The 16,459-nt window shown below is 37.0% G+C and overlaps 1 protein-coding gene across 2 annotated transcripts in view; it reads left to right on the top strand.

Annotated features, from left to right (window-relative positions):
* KIF18A (kinesin family member 18A) overlaps positions 1–14,399 on the top strand; it is a 43,453-nt gene extending 29,054 nt beyond the window's left edge. The window contains exons 14-17 of one of the 2 annotated variants that reach the window (XM_054827748.1): positions 6,840–7,320; positions 7,838–7,942; positions 10,553–10,662; positions 13,445–14,399. In XM_054827748.1, coding sequence (XP_054683723.1) covers positions 6,840–7,320; positions 7,838–7,942; positions 10,553–10,662; positions 13,445–13,587 — 839 coding nt within the window. In that variant the 3' untranslated portion in view covers positions 13,588–14,399. Of the gene's footprint in view, positions 1–6,839; positions 7,321–7,837; positions 7,943–10,552; positions 10,663–11,270; positions 11,597–13,444 lie in introns of those variants that run through there. The other variant, XM_054827747.1, reaches the window with a different exon arrangement.
* Positions 14,400–16,459: the final 2,060 nt, after the last annotated feature.

The following is a 16,459-nucleotide window of genomic DNA, read 5'->3' as shown; positions in this document are numbered from 1 at the left end:
TTGGTAATTTAACTTTTGTTTCTTAAAATATGACTGAAAACACATTGTTTTCGGAACCTCTACTCTTGCTCACTTTCACTATGAAGCCATGGGATTTCCATCACATGTCTTAACCATACTTTCTACTCTATATTAATAGGGAAGATATTTTTAAAACAATTGTTTCATCAATATATACTCTTATTTTTAAGCATCCACCCATACTGACTATTTATTCTGACCTTAATTATAAATTAGAACTGGGGGGTTTGTAGAGGAAATGCTGGGGTTCCACTATCATTTTTGTTTACAAATAACTTAGATTAAGCTTGTGTATGCTTCATGAAACCATAAATGTGCAACCTCACAAACTCCTCCACTATTTGTATCAAATAAAGCACAAGCTATGAAAACAACATAAGTTTGTTTAAAACTGTATTCAGGCCCCCATTCTTGTGTGTTGGTTAATGGAGAGCCATACAGTATTCATAGAGTAGGGACTGATGGCTGGAGAGCTCTGACTGGTATTTGCAAGTATTTCTGTGAATGGGAAAGTTCTTGGCATTGTTTCAGGCATCCCATTTCCGGAAGCCTTACGGTACATTACCATTGAGAGAATGGAATTGATTTACAGGAAAAAAAAAGAGAAGGCATCCATTACCTCCCCTTGTGACAAACATCCGAAAGTAAAGTCAATTTATTATTTTGCAGGGCAGGAGAAATTGGGGTGTAGCTCTATGTAGTAAAAGGCTTGATTAAAAGTAGGAAAAGTATGTGTCTTGTATATAGGAAAGATTTGTCTTATATTGAGCAGCTCTTTCATGCTGTCCTATATGACTTGAAGTATTTTATTTTTTTTCTCGTGCTGTGTAAAATAGTACACCTGACCACTGGAGTCCCCAAGAATGTAGCCTGGATTTTTGCCTCTTTCAGTTTGCAGCTGTTTGCAAAACTGTTGTGAACCTGGCCGCTGCAGTGATGCCTTTGGATCACATGAATATTAAATAATTGAAATGCATTCACTAGACCTCATTTGCAATTTGGAATTCCATGAGTCAGTTGTTAAAAGAATGAAAACATATGATTAGTATTGTAATTGGATCAATCACTGGTAGCCCAGAAATGTTTATTGAAATGAATCCATTAATATTTGATTTCACTTTAGCAGAACAACCTGGTAGACTTAATTTAGCACAGTTTCCAGAAATAATCCCCTTATGCATATATTAACATGAGTTCCAGAAGAAGAGAAGTCTCAGCCATTATTTTGTCCCAAATGTCAATTAGAACTAACCCAATTCATCAGAGTCGTTTTGTCATGAACTCTACTCACTTTTGCTGTGACTCATGTTTCACAAATACTGTTTTCTGCTTTTCATATTAACTCGCAGGGCTGTAAATATCTAATATTGCTATGTTTCTCTCCTGATAAATCTGTTCTTCTGAGTAGTCTTTTGGGACTGATAATACAACAAACTAATGACCAAAACCACCTCATACCATTTGATGGGGGGTGGCTGGTCAGTGGAAAATGACTTTTATTTTTAATTTTCAAGTGAATCTCTTAACAAAAATAATATCTAAAAGAACTCTGACAACTCTCTCACAATCATCAGCCTGAAATTAAAGATCAGCAAATGTGATCTATTCTTTAAAATATATTTGGAATAATGCTTATTTTTAAAGAGAAGGGTTGTAGCTGAAAGCACTAGCGAAGGAAATAGAACTTCTAAATTTTCCTTTTAAGCTACTCCATCAGGTTAACTGCGGATGTCTCTGTAAAGTACATAGTGATTCATTTTTGTATATGAAATAAAAACTAAACTTAATATCACTGAATCATGATGATCGTTGTGATGCTAAAGATTGAACTGGCCATAAAATGTGAATCGAATACAAACCATAAACACTATAATTTCCCTGCCTTGTTATGGAATAGGTTTGGAGGTTTTCTTTAGAGTTTGGAATGTGTTGTTTGTCTTTTGGTAGAAAAGTAATGACAACGCTTAATGATTAGCATTAGACATCCATCCAGGAGCTGTTTTGATTTGTTCTTTAGGAAAATATGAATAGCCATACTTGGTCCACCACCATGTCATCTTCACTACCCTGTATTTAATAGCGGCCAGTAGCATACTCCTCAGACAGCATAACGGGACAAATCTAGAGTCAGTTGACTTGCACTTTCCAGTTCTAATGCAATGGGAAATCCTATTGAACCAATCACACGTAATAATTGCCAGTAGATACCTTCTAAATTTGTCAAATTTGTATTTTGTAACCCACTTATGGGATTTGCCACGGCATGCTGCAGTGAGTTCAACAGTGTCATTGTTCTGTGGGAGGTTAAGTATTAAAATTAGTATGTGATGTGAATGGGATATCTACTGTTTGTAGAAAATAATTCCTTATTAACCTCATTTGTGATATATTATTAGTGTATTACCTCAGTTGCTCCTAACTGGGAATATAGTGTTGTCTCAATTTTTTCTGTTTACTCATTGGAGTATTTAGGCAATAAAATAAGGGATGTGCTAAAACATCTACCATAGACATGCATGTCACGGATAAGCACTCAACATGATCATGTTAACATCAAGTATCTTGGGACAAAGCATTGCCAAAAACTGTTGTACAAATAATTTGGTTTTAGTAGGCATCACCTGCTATGAAATGAATGTCCTTTCTGTGTTGCTTTAATACTAGAAGTTCATATTTGCCACTTAAAACATTTAAATCTTTTGTTCTGGAGCTTTTTCCCTTTTTGAATAGGATTTAGGGGAACTAGCTCTCCCTAGTTTTAGCTGTCCCATTGCAGTATAAGCCATGTAGTGACAGATGACCATATTTTCTAAAATTGTGTGCTGAAATATTCAGTACTTGTTTAGACAAAATGATGCTAAAAATGTATGAATTTAGTATTTAGGAAAGACAAGATATGGTGTGTCAGTTTGAGGCATGTTACTTATGTTTCAGCTTGTGGTACTAATTTTTTTCTTTCAAGAAGAATTTTTATGTATATAAATCCTAAAGTATGTCTCTGAATGTCAATGTTTTTAATAATATTGAGTAGCCTTTGAAGTATTTGAAAATAGGTTCTTGCAAAAAAAAAAAGATTTTTTTTTGAGAAGAAACTTTTGATATGACCATTTGAAGTCACCTGAAATTTATAGGAGTAGTGGTTTCATAGCAGGTATTGTTGTCTGATCCCATTTTATTTAAACTTCTCAATGGCAGCTATTAAAAGCACCTGCAAAAAATTAGCAACTGGCTGCAGTGTCTTGCTTCCTTAAGACAGAAATAAAAACACTATCATTCATTTATTTTGTGTGTTTAAATGTTTTTCTTGCTGTGTTTTGTTTCAGTCATAACTGTTTGGAGCTATATAGTGTGTAACAGCAAGCTAACACAGAATTGGAGTGTTGGGGTTGGTTTTTGTCACATCATATTTGGTTTGTTATTTAGTGAAACCAAGTTAAATATGATGCTGCACGTGATGGTTTTATTTACTTTCTTGTTTACTGTGTTAGGAGCAACTTAATGCTTTTGCAAAAAGCTTTGAGAAGGGACACTTCTTTAATAATTTATATGCTTTCCAATACTTAACTGGCAAGAAAAGCTAGTTTTGTTTTAACTTTGTTTTACAATGACTTTCATTCCAGAAATAAATAGATTTTAAAAATAGGTCTGGGGTTTTACTAACAGCTTATATTTGCCTTATATAGAATTGCTGCAACTGTCTTTTTATTAATGTACTTATATTACAGTATGAAATACTGTTCGTTATGATGAAATTCAACAAATAATTAATGTTGGCAATACTTGTGTTCTTTACCTATTTAGTTCATGGTTTAAATGCTTGCATTTACAGTTAATTTAAAAATGCTTCCAGTATTTAGTCCTGGAGAAGCTTCTAAAACTTGGCACTCTGACCAAAATGTTTCTCCATCAGACTTCCTTCCTAGTAACTTTAGGACATTAGCAAAACCTCAGTGTCTTACAGTAAGCAAACTTTCTGAAACTGGAACCTCCCTGTCCTAATGTAACAACAGAGAAATAGAATTCTGACCATTATTTTTCCCGAAACACACACTTTCAGATGCATATAAGCAGGAGGAAAGCGGGAGGAAAACCTAATAAATAAATATTTTAAAATGTGTCCCAAAATGTTTAATGGGTAGTTATTTCAAACATGAGATTGGAATCCTTATATAAATCTTATTCTTGTATTTAAGAATATAAGTTGTCAGAAATCTTTAAAAGAAAGTTTTGGCCTCAATTTTTGATTGATGACTAGAAGAAAAATTTTTTTGAAGGAAAGAAATGTTAGTGTGTTACATAAAAGAATATCGTACTGATGAAACCACACTTACAGCAAGCATATTAACGAAGCATAGCATTGTTTGACGGTGTCACAGAGTACATAGTGAAAATGCTTCATACGTAAGTTTCTTGTGTGTTACCAACAAAATCCTACCAAGTCTTGGAGAAAAATGTCTTCTTCAAAGTAGGCTTATTATTTATGGTGGAGGAAAAATTTATTGGGGGGAACACACAGGCCTTGTTTTACTATCCTTTCCATTTCATTGCTTGTGGAGAATATTCTGAATTAGGTTAATGTTTGGATTATAATCAAGCTACTGTGTCTCAGCTTGCTGCACTTCACCTGGTGAATGCTGACCATGAATTAGGCTAAGATTAGGTATGAGAAAATAATGTATTTTGCATTTTAACAAAAAAAACTTACACATATTGTGAACTGCAGATAGGCACACACACAAACTCCAGATTCAGTTATTTCACGTCAAGTGGTCCTCTCAGGCCTACTTCCATGATTGTGTTTCTTCAAAGCTAAAGCCAGCACAATAGAATTGTAATTGTTCATGTAAATTGTCAAGGCATCTTTTCCCATAAGCAGTTTAGTTTAAATTAACCTGCTTTTATTGTTTATGCATTGTTGGATAAGATGTTGCACATTTGTTGAACCATAGTAGTTTAAATATTGGTTGTTGTGAAACTGAGCCCTTGAGCGAGGACTAAATGTTTGCTTTGTTTTTTCAATGGTTTCTTTATTGAATTAAGTTCTAGCAACATAGAATAGATTTGTGGCCTGTATATTGCCATCTAATTTACTTGCTACTTGTGCACACTTTGATACTACCCATTCTATTCTCCCAAAACGGGTCTAGGTCTCATGGTAGGCTTTAAATCCTTTGCTGTCTCCTCACAGCTCTGATCTGTGTCTTCGAAGCTGGGCATAAAGAATCCATCATATGTTATGTCTAGTTCCAAAGCGTGTACAAAAAACCTGGTGCTGAGACCATCCTTTGACTTTCTTTCAATGAGGCTCTTATTTGGGCCTTTCCTCAAGACTTCTGAGGGTACTTGGGGAATTGGCATTCTTAGAGCTTCTTGCCTCCAGCAAATTGCGTTGCAACTGGGCAATGAGGTCAAAATTAAATGGGGGCTGAGAAGTGGTAAACGGTCAGAGAAAAAGACTACAATCATTTAAGATTTGCTTTTTGTGAGAAATCAAACTTGGAGGGGGGTGGAATAATGCATTTTGTGTTTTTAATCAGTTTTCCTCCTCTTCAAAAAGTTTTTATGGAACAGCTAAAATGCCATAAGTGTTAACACATGAGAGAACTAAAGCAGCATTCAGACTGAGGAGTTCAAATTAACTTTGTTATTCTGAGGCAAAAATAGAATGAAATTTTAGAAGAAATAAATATTTATCAACACTGTTATATGAATACCATAGTTAATTCCTGAGTAACTTGCAGCAATTTAAAAAGCAAGACCTCTTTTTACAGTTCAGTTGCTCATAGGAATGGAGTAGGCAATACAGAAAGGGGAGGTATGATGCTGTGGCTACCAGCTGTAGTGAGGCCAATCCATAGATGTTTTAAGGATAGTAGTCTTTATTTAATTTCTTAAATTTGCACTGAAAGTTAAATATAGAAGCACTTGGGGTTTTGACAGCCTTCTCCTACTTTTGCTTCATTTAAAAAAAAAAAATCCTTAATTTTTTGTTATTAACTACTTAAGTCACCACTAGCCTAGTCATTTGAACAGTGGCCTGTGTCTTTAAATGATTCTCCTTTACTGAAAACTTGAATAAAAGAAAGGCCTTTTCTCTCTTTGGAGATTGCCTTTCTTACCACCTGTTTGAAAATAAAAATTTATGACAATTCAAGAAAAATAGTATCAATCAGGATGAATGGGAGTGGCCAATTAGTGCTGCAGTGCTTGCTTTCTTGTTTTTAAGGGTGGGGGTTTTGGTAAAGAGCTTTTTTGCCAGAGTTGATATATTGAGGTGACAGGATTCAAGTAATTTCTTTCCCCTTTTCCAAAACACTACTATTTCATTTGCAATGTCAAAGAATTTTGTCCCTCTGATTGTCCTTCCTTTTCAATGGTCTCTCTCATTCTATTGCATGGTACTAACTAGGGGAAAATGGCTGTGAGTGGGAGGCAGCTGTAGATTGCTGTGATAGTACCATCTTAATTCAAGAGTTGTGTTATGATAATGTGATCATTTTCAATATTCTTACTCTTCCATTCCCTGTTGTCATGTGTCATATCTTGTGATTACTTGTAATACCTCTGGGATTAACTATATCAGCCTATGCATATTTATAACACTTTGAGTGCCACAGAACAAATACTACCATCTGGACAATACTGCAGTAGAAATAATTTCAGTTACATGACCAGATCAATATGTACATGAAATCAATAGTATTTGTAATAATTTCTGCTAATAAACATATTTCAGCAGGGAAGAGGAGGCAGGAAAAGCAAGATTTAAGTGGTAAATATAGGTAAATGTGCTAACTGTTCTTGCCTATGTTGCACAGGTACAATTTTTGGCACACCATCACAAGAAATGACTAAAAATACACAACAAATAGTAGAATATGCAGTACCACCACAGAAAAGAACTAGGCGCAAGTTAATGGACTCTCCGGTCACAGCTCAAAGTCCTGCTGCATCCAAGGACTCCAGTCTCCATCATCTGGAGGATTCTCTTACCAAGGAGGTCCGCCCTATTGTGTATACGCCAGAATTTTGCAGAAAGCCAGTACAAAGCTGCTGTACGCAGACTGTGATAAAGACAAATTTACACCTTGCAGGCCTTCGGGAAGCTAATGCATGTAATACAGACATGCCAGTGAAAAAGGCAAGTATTATGGACTCTACATGTGACGTAATCCCAGAGTGTGATGAAGCTGGCATGGACTCAACAGTGATTCTCTACGAAGGGACAGGTGAAGCAACTGAAACATCTACTGACTCTATGAAGGAGGCACAGCCATGCAGCAATACCATTCTGCAAAGGTATTTTCCATTTATATGGGCAAGGAGTATTAGCCAAACAATCCTGTTTATCTTCACAGCTGGGTTTTTCTATTGATGTCAATTTTATTTGTAAACCCAACATTTTGAAAATCGAACCCTTAAGTTTAATCGGCATCAAATTGAACTCTGCCATTATTTGAAATCAATGGTATGCTAGTGACGACAGCTGAAGTGGAAAGCTTATCCTGTTTTACAAGATACATACTAAAAAGAAAATACAGCACTTTTGAAATTTTGTGATGCAAGTTACTTTCTCTAAGTCTTACTTTTCCTGTCTGTAAAATGGATACCTTAACCTCTTTGACACTGGGAGATGCCATCGTTAAAGCTGTCACGTATGTCTGAAATCCTGCAAAGCTGCCTCACGTAATGTTACTGAAATTAATTTCCGGTATTTTTTTGTCAACTTAACATATATTTATTTATAGTTAAGAAAAATTTCACTTGATTTCTACCCAGAATAGATTTTACAAAAAATATAATTCTTTTATTTCAGACTTGGTCTCTCTTCCTTAAAAAACAAAAATCCTACTTCAGTACTGGAGAAGCCCTCATACATGGCAATGACTTCTGCTGCTGAGAGGAAAAGAAAGGTATTAAGGTAAGATTAAACTAACTCTTCTGTACAAATGAGTTTGTATTCAGTTCTTATGTTCTCACTTCAGTTTTGGTATTATATTTCAAAGCTGAAAACCTCTTTTACAAGTCATCCGGACCTACATACGAGATATTCTGACTCAAATATGTTTGACAATTCTATTATTATTATTTTTTTCCTGGCAAGTTGAGTAGATTGGTTTTTTTACTCATGGTTTAGGAACTTCAGTTGTTTTAACAAGTACAAAGTAATATCGTGTCTTCCGTATCTGCTGTCCACTTAAAAAAGAAAGATGACACATAATTCTGAAAAGAGAAATTCCATCATCAATTAAAATTCTAATTTGTTTGAAAATGTTATGCCTTTGCTGGAACACATTAGAAACTACTAAAATAGAAAGTGAAGAAAATGCTTAACAATACTTATGCACCCGGTGCCTTTGTTTTTCTGATAATTCATTTCCAGTCTCAGTTATTATGACTTCATTCTTGTGGTCTGCTCTGGGAAGAACTCCCATTTCGTCACTTCTGGTTTATGACCCTGAAAGAAGCTTGTTAGCAGAAAAGCTGGAACTGAATAGGTGCTAAATGGAATTGTACTTTTTTGTTTGTTTTAGCTAATCCTTACATATATTAACAATCAGGCCAGTACTGATGAAATAGCTTTTTTCCTTTTTTCAAAAGCAAAAATTGATACAGCCTTTTTAAAATCATAGTATGAGCCACCTGTTGCTAGACAGTGAGTAGTCCTGCCACCTCAGAGGTCTTCTAAAGATTGTTCCAAGACTGTTGGAACAAGGTTTATTGATAGATCACAGGACGTGGAAAAAACTTAAGCACTCTTTTGGTTTATTAACATCTTTGAGATAGAAAATCTTCCTAGAAGATCATAGATTTACCCGATCCAATTTCATGTTCCTGTTCTGATTGTTACTAATTATTGTTCTAAACTGTTTTGCTAGGACCGCTCTAGGATGCAAAATAAACTGTATTGCTCTAGGATGAGAAGAGGCACATCTCAATTTCAATGTTTCAAATACTTGATTATGAATTTAGCAAAACAAATCACCTGCTCTCTGAAACTGAGCTAGTTTTCTAGATTCTCTTTAGGGAGAGGTATGTGGGAACCTTTGGAGCTTGATTTATCTTAAGGTAAATGTTCTAAGACAGACTGTAGGGGTACTCCTTTTTGTAATAACTCTGTAATGATTTCCAAGCTTGTATATGCTTATCTCTTCCCAAAAGACGAGCTCTTTCTGATCTTTAATCTCATTCCTTCTGTGTCTCAAACATATATTTACCAGTTTCCAAGTTAGAATAACACTACAGGAAAATCCCACAACTTTTATTCCTTTTTGTGGGATTATTTCTTCTGCCTCAGACTGTAAACTGTCTGTAAACTAAAATTCTTTATGGTTTTGTCTAGCAGTTGGTGATGAAGAGAAGGAATGAAAGCTGCTTATTTGTGAAGGAGGAAAGGAATATGTTCTTTTCACATAGTGCTTACTTTCCTTTCTCTTCTTTCCTTTTCCTCCCCTTTTGTCTCCCATGCTTTCCCTGTTTTAGGTGGTTCACTCCAGTCATTTGTCTCCTACTAACATTACAATAAAACCATAAATTTCAGCCATATTCTCTATATTAGAAATATAATTTAAAACAGTTTTATTGCTAGGACAAAGGATAAGAGACAAGTCAGTCGTCATACATAGGCTGCTTTTACTAAATAGCATTACATTCCTATTGGCCTGAGTTCTCTTCCAAGAGGCATGCATGAATTGATCTTAGGACTGGCACAAGGCACATCTTAGTCTTTACTGCTTGCTATATATTTTCATTTAGGCAGAAAATTATTAAGAAAACTAGTGTAAGTTAGGGGACTATAAAGTGGGAATAATACAGTATCATTAGAGGAATGGGAAAAGCATAGAAACTTGGGACATAACTAGAATTAGCTTGTTTTTATGAGGCTGTCTTCAGAGTGGAACCAGGGAGGTTAGCGAGGCAAGTGCAAAAGAGTGAGATCAGCTAGGTTCATAATTTTCACTGTAGATCTTAAGTCCATCATGTAAAAGGCTATAAAATAGAGGTCTTGTCTTAATGAATTTGAAGCTATAGCAGCTTTCTTGCAGCTTAGCTAAAAAGTATTGCCTGCTATGAAGCCACCCCCTCCAAATGTGTTGGAGGCTGTAGAAAAATTATTGTAGCAATAAAAAAATGATTTGTTCAATAAACACAGCTTGGTCATTTCAAGGATTTCGTACATGCGTTAAGATGATTTCTTAGTATAATCTGTGTGCAATGACCATCAAACTGGCTTCTGTGGTTTCCAAAAAAAACGGTGGCATATTGGTCTGCATCTTAACATGAGTGGCAACATTGGTTCTTATTTTCACAGTTGAAACATTTTTGTAAAGTTTTCAGAAGGAAAAAGGGGAATAATATCTATATATATACATATTATAAATAAATTAGTTTATTCTTTGCATTCTGTTATAAACAACCAATACTGGATAGTATCATTTAATATATTTCCGCATTGCAAGGCCTAAACTGCTGTAATGTAGCTTCTTAATCACTTTACCGAAAGCAAACTCTTTTCTGGCTGTCTTTCTAGTTCTACATCAAACACTGGGTTAAGCAGCCTGCAAGACCCTGTTTCTGCAAAACGCATTCGACAAGAGGGCTTGTTAAGCCGTAGAGCTTTGCGAGTACCCAAAATAGCAGGTAAGTGCCAGAACTTGCAAGTATGACGCTGCATGGGTAACGGTGTTTGTACAGGAGGTCCAAAATTGAGGTTGATACTCAAGGTTTTGTCAATTTACCAGTATGTGTTGCTGTGGTCAGAACACTAAGCCATTGGTTTGAATAGTATATCCATTCATTAAAAAAAAAAAAAATCTGAATGTCTAACCAGTTTCTAGATGGTATCTAATCAAAACTCAGTATTACTACGAGCTTGTTGGAAAACCTTTTCCCAAGAGTTAAGGTATTCCACTAAAAATTGTTTGTGTACTTGTTGAGAAATTTGGTGAACTTTACCAATTTTATCTTTGCCAAGTGTGGTTTATCAAGAAATAAAATCCTCTAGTCATTTCCATACCTGTTTTTAACTGCCTTTGTTTTATAACACCACACTGATTTATTTTTACAGATACGGGTTTTTTCAGAGATTTATTACTTAAACTTTGGAGCTAGTTTGGGCCAACACAATAGCTGAGGAAAAATTATTTTAAAGTAATGTGTTGGGTTTGCGTGGCAGGGTTTTGGTAGCGGGGGGGCTACAGGGGTGGCTTCTGTGAGAAGCTGCTAGAAGCTCCCCCTGTGTCTGACAGAGCCAATGCCAGCTGGCTCCAAGACGGGCCCGCCGCTGGCCAAGGCCAAGCCAATCAGCGCCTCTGTGATAACATATTTAAGAAGGGGAAAAACACTTAGAGAGAGAGAGCTTTTGCAGCCAGAGAGAGGAGTGAGAAGATGTAAGAAACTCTGCAGACACCAAGGTCAGTGAAGATGGAGGGGGAGGAGGAGCTCCAGGCGCCGGAGCAGAGATCCCCCTGCAGCCCGTGGTGAAGGCCATGGTGAAGCAGGCTGTCCCCCTGCAGCCCATGGAGGAAGGATGAGGGGGTGTAGAGATTCCACCTGCAGCCCGTGGAGGACCCCACGCCGGAGCAGGTGGAGGCACCTGAAGGGAGGCTGTGGCCCTGTGGGAAGCCCACGCTGGAGCAAGTTCCTGGCCGGACCGGTGGACCCGTGAAGAGGGGAGCCCACGCCAGGGCAGGTTTGCTGGCAGGACTTGTGGCCCCGTGGGGGACCCCACGCTGGAGCAGTTTGCTCCTGAAGGTCTGCACCCCGTGCGAGGGACTCCATGCTGGAGCAGGGGAACGATGAGAGGAGTCCTCCCCCTGAGGATGAAGAAGCGGCAGAAACACCGTGAGATGAACTGACCGTAACCCCCACTCCCCGTCCCCCTGTGCCGCTGAGGGGGGGAAGGTTGAAGCCGGGAGTGAAGTTGAGCCCGGGAAGATGGGAGGGGTGGGGGGAGGTGTTTTAAGAGTTGATTTTATTTTCTCATTCCTCTACTCTGTTTTGCCTAGTAATAAATTAGATGAATTCCCTCTCTAAGTTTGGTCTGTTTTGCTTGTGACAATAACTAGTGAGTGATCTCTCCCTGTCCTTATCTCGACCTACAAGCATTTCGTTATGCCTTTTCTCCCCTGTTTAGTGAATGAGGGGAGTGAGAGAGCGGCTCTGGTGGGCACCTGGCCTCTAGCCAGGGTCAACCCACCACAAGTAATATTTAGGAATTATTTTGCTTCTAACAGATTGCTAATAATACTATCAGGTGGTATGTTGTGAAAGTCTGCTACAGTTACATGGCTTCTCTTGGAGGTATATAAATCTTTACCATAATAAGATCAGTTACAAATAATTTTTTCAGTAGATTGGCACGAAGGTCTTTTGTTCACAACTTTCCAAAAACCTCTGCCTTTCCTAGTGCGTGACACTAAGTTGCTTGGCATCTGCAATAGATTTTAATGCACTAAATCCTTACAATTTTCCTTTTATTTCTACCCCCTTGTCTCCTTTTCCTCTCTATCTTTAGAAATACACTTAATGATCTATCTTAGTGCAACTTCTTGGGCAGATTAGAGGAGGTGAAAGATTGTTTAAAGTTTTAGCCTGCTGTTCTTATAAAATAGTACAATCACGAGGGTTTCTCAGTGGCATAGGTGACACGCCAGTCTTAAAGCATGTACATAAGAACTGGTGTGAGGGAGCAAGTACATATGAACAGGTATTATTCTCCATTTGTGAGAAATGTTCTATTGCAATAAACTTTCTGAAAAGTGTAAACCTGAGGCCAAACACTGTCTAACCAGTAGTTACTTATTTAGCAAAGTGCATACACAGTTATATCAGTATAAATTTCTACTACTAAAGACCTGGGTTATGAAGTTACCAAAATCAATCGCTACCCTTGTATTAAGAAACTATGTAATGAAGCACCATGTTCTGAAATGGAGAATAGATTTTTTGATTCTTCAGAGTTTAACTGAATGTATTAAGACATTTTATTTTCAGAAGCATGCGTTACCAGAGAAGAATGAAATATGACCAAATCCCTAAGAGGAATAGCTGCTTTTGGATTAAACAGACAAAACTTTCTCTAATGACATAGTGTTCGTGTTTCAATTCGTAGTGTTCAATTATTATAGATTAAGAAAATTTTCGTGTATTTCTGCATTTTTATGTAGAGCACTGTGCCTTTTTAATAGCATCTTGTGTCAATTTGAGGGTCTAATCATTGGACTTTCTAGGCGATTATCACACTGCATTACTGAGCTGAGTGATTACATTTTTGCATATCAAAATTATTTTTTCAGTAAGGATGCAAAATGTGTAATAATTCTTAGATGTACTATGAAAAGGAGATCCAGGTAGGCCAAATTCTGCTTATGTTTATTGAATGAGTGTCTTCTATTTGTAATAACATTTCTTTCTTCACTAGGAATTAAAGCGAGGAGCTGGAAGCAAGAACAGGATGTGCCAAGAAACCTGGTCAGAAGCCTTTCTGAAGGAAACGTAGCATTGGGTATTAAATCAAGGACATCAAAAAATATTTTACTTCATGCTTGTAAGAAAAAAAAATAGGATTTAGTTCTGAGTTCATCCATATTTCAAGCAGGATTGATGGCTAACAAATGAGAACAGTGTGACTTTGATTTTCCTCTTGTGAATTGTTCTGTGTTAAAGATGTCTGTCTCTCTCAGTAATGCACTATTTCAGAACGAACCACTTTCTAGAAATATGAGGATTTTCTTAAATTATAAAATGAGTTCACTTTTTGTCTCCTGTTAAAGCTTACAAATGTCTTTTGTATATTAACAAGTGAATAAGAAATTTCATTTGAACTGGGGAATAGAGAAGTGCACCGTATACCTTTTGCCATAATCTTTGTGAGCATTTCCCTATGTTTCTGACAGATTAATACTTCAGACAATGCAAGTCTTTAAGGGGATCAGTGGTGCCGTAATTTTTAGATGCTACTTTAAATTGTTTACCTAGAGTCAGTCTTAATTTTCTAATGAGAATTGTGATATAAAAGTTAGAAAAATTGCTGTGACCTGTTAAATTGTTTTCACTGAAACTTCCTAATGTTAAAATTGTTTTTCATTTAGAAGCAAGTCAAACAGATGTTAATATTAAAATGTGTTCATGCTTAGCATTAGGATGCCAATTTATTCTTAGATATGTTATCATGGATAGATACTACCAATGCAGTACCAGGAGACAGAAAAATATTTACGAAAAGTTTTTAATGAAGTATTATATCTAAATTTTTTAGCTTTTCTATTTTTAGTCTGTTACTTGCTTGTAAATGTTCCTGTTCTGTTTTTCAGGTTTTTAATTCAGTTGTAAATAGGATAATTGTTAATTACTTTGAATAAATTTTGTTTTAATAGGAGCAATATTGAACTTCTCCCAAAAAAGTACTTTTTTGCCTCTTTTCTTCTTTTATGGAAAAATGGCTGAATTTTTACTATATTGTTATAAGTACATGCAGTTCGTATTGTATCTTCTGATAAATGATTAATATTCAGAGACAAAGAAGTTATATATAGCTGTATTGTAGCCTTCACAGCCTGCCCACCCTTAAGAACATCGTTCTAGGGTGTTTGGTCTGTGCAAATGTAAGTGCATAGATGAATTTCCCCAAACTAAAAAGAACTAGAGGAAGAAGTCCAGTATCTAGTTCCAGTGGTGTCAAACGAGTGTCTGAAGCAAGGAGCTTGCAAGCCAATCAGTTAAGCAACACGTAGTATTGCTGCAGAAGAACATTCTGGCTTTCAGTAGTAGTAGTGGGCTCAAAAGAGATTTGCATGCTGCTGTTGTTACTCTGTCACAAGCTTTCTTGAGATAGCAGAGAACCGGACTCCATGATCCCAATAGCTTTTATCAAATTTGTTGTTAGATAGTACTGCATCCAGCTCTGGGGGCCCCAGTACAGGAGAGACATGGAGCTGTTGGAGCGAGTCCAGAGGAGGGCCACGAAGCTGATCGGAGGGATGGAGCCCCTCTCCTATGAGGACAGGCTGAGAGAGTTGGGGCTGTTCAGCCTGGAGAAAAAAGAAGGCTCCGGGGAGATCTAATTGCGGCCTTCCAGTACCTGAAGGGGGCCTCCAGGAAAGATGGTGAGGGACTGTTTATCAGGGAGTGTAGTGACAGGACAAGGGGTAATGGGTTCAAACTGAAGGAGGGTCGATTTAGATGAGATGTTAGAAAGAAATTCTTTACTGTTGGAGTGGTGAGGCACTGGAACAGGTTGCCCAGAGAGGCTGTGGATGCCCCATCCCTGGAAGTGTTTAAGGCCAGGTTGGATGGGGCTTTGGGCAACGTGGTCTAGTGGAGGGTGTCCCTGCCTGCAGCAGGGGGGGTTGGAACTAAATGATCTCTAAGGTTCCTTCCAACCCAAACCATTCTATGATAAATTGTTTCAGTATTCCAAATGTTTATATTTTATACACTTAATTTTGTTCTCTATAGTCTTTGATATTCACACAAACTAATATAAACCTTCTTCCCAGTGTTATCTCCCCCTAGCTATCAAATGTTGACATGTTTATTCTCGACACATTAGAGGGGCATTTTTCAGAAGGCTTCTGAAGAGGGAAATGGTAACTGCCTGTATAAGCTTTCAGGACCACTTGTTGGAGGAGTAGACAACGTTGCAGAGGCTGACTTCATCAGGGAAGTTCAAAGAGGAAGGAATGATTCCTTGAGAAGTAGGCATTGCTAGTTAAAAATAATGAGATGAAAGAAATTGAATCCCCTTATTTGCATTCTAAAGGGAGTATAGGTGATAGATATAGTTGTGGTGAGCGTGGGGTCATGCTGACAGCATAATGAGGGCTGAGAAAATATTGGCTGTGGAAACGTCTTTTATGAACAGAGTTCTAAACATCAGAAAAGCCTAAAAACTAGAATTTGGGACCTGACCACATCTCAGCAAGGTGATATAAGTAATTTTAGTAGAATGAAGGGGAGGGGGGGTGTCATTTTAATATTTCTTTATCATGATGAACAAGAATTTGGAATTAATTTTAACTTATGTTTTTGGCACCTGGTACAGCTAAAATTGTGGAGACCATACATTTTTGTTTTATGGGATTTTTTCAAATTCTCAGTGTTTAATATAAAATGTACATAGGGAGCTGCTTTTGTACTGCTTCACATCTGCAAGAGGCATGTTGGGCTTTGCTTATAAATATAGTTGCAATGTGCATTGCTCTTCTGGCATGTAAGACTTACACATAAATGTTCCTAGCAATTTTGAAAGGTTTTTAGACGAGCTTGTGCATGCAACATTTTGGTACTCAGTCAAAACATAGAATTGATGAGATCTCGTCTTTTCTTAACATGTTTTGCATATCCCAGAGTGGAATTGATTCAGTTGCCTTGCAACACTTCCAGGGACTTTAAAAAAAAAAAAAGTTGAGAAAATTAGCACACTGAGATGAGAAGT

Source organism: Grus americana, chromosome 5 (assembly GCF_028858705.1).
Source record: "Grus americana isolate bGruAme1 chromosome 5, bGruAme1.mat, whole genome shotgun sequence".
Taxonomy (NCBI): Eukaryota; Metazoa; Chordata; class Aves; order Gruiformes; family Gruidae; genus Grus; species Grus americana.
This window is presented reverse-complemented; position numbering and strand designations above follow the sequence as displayed.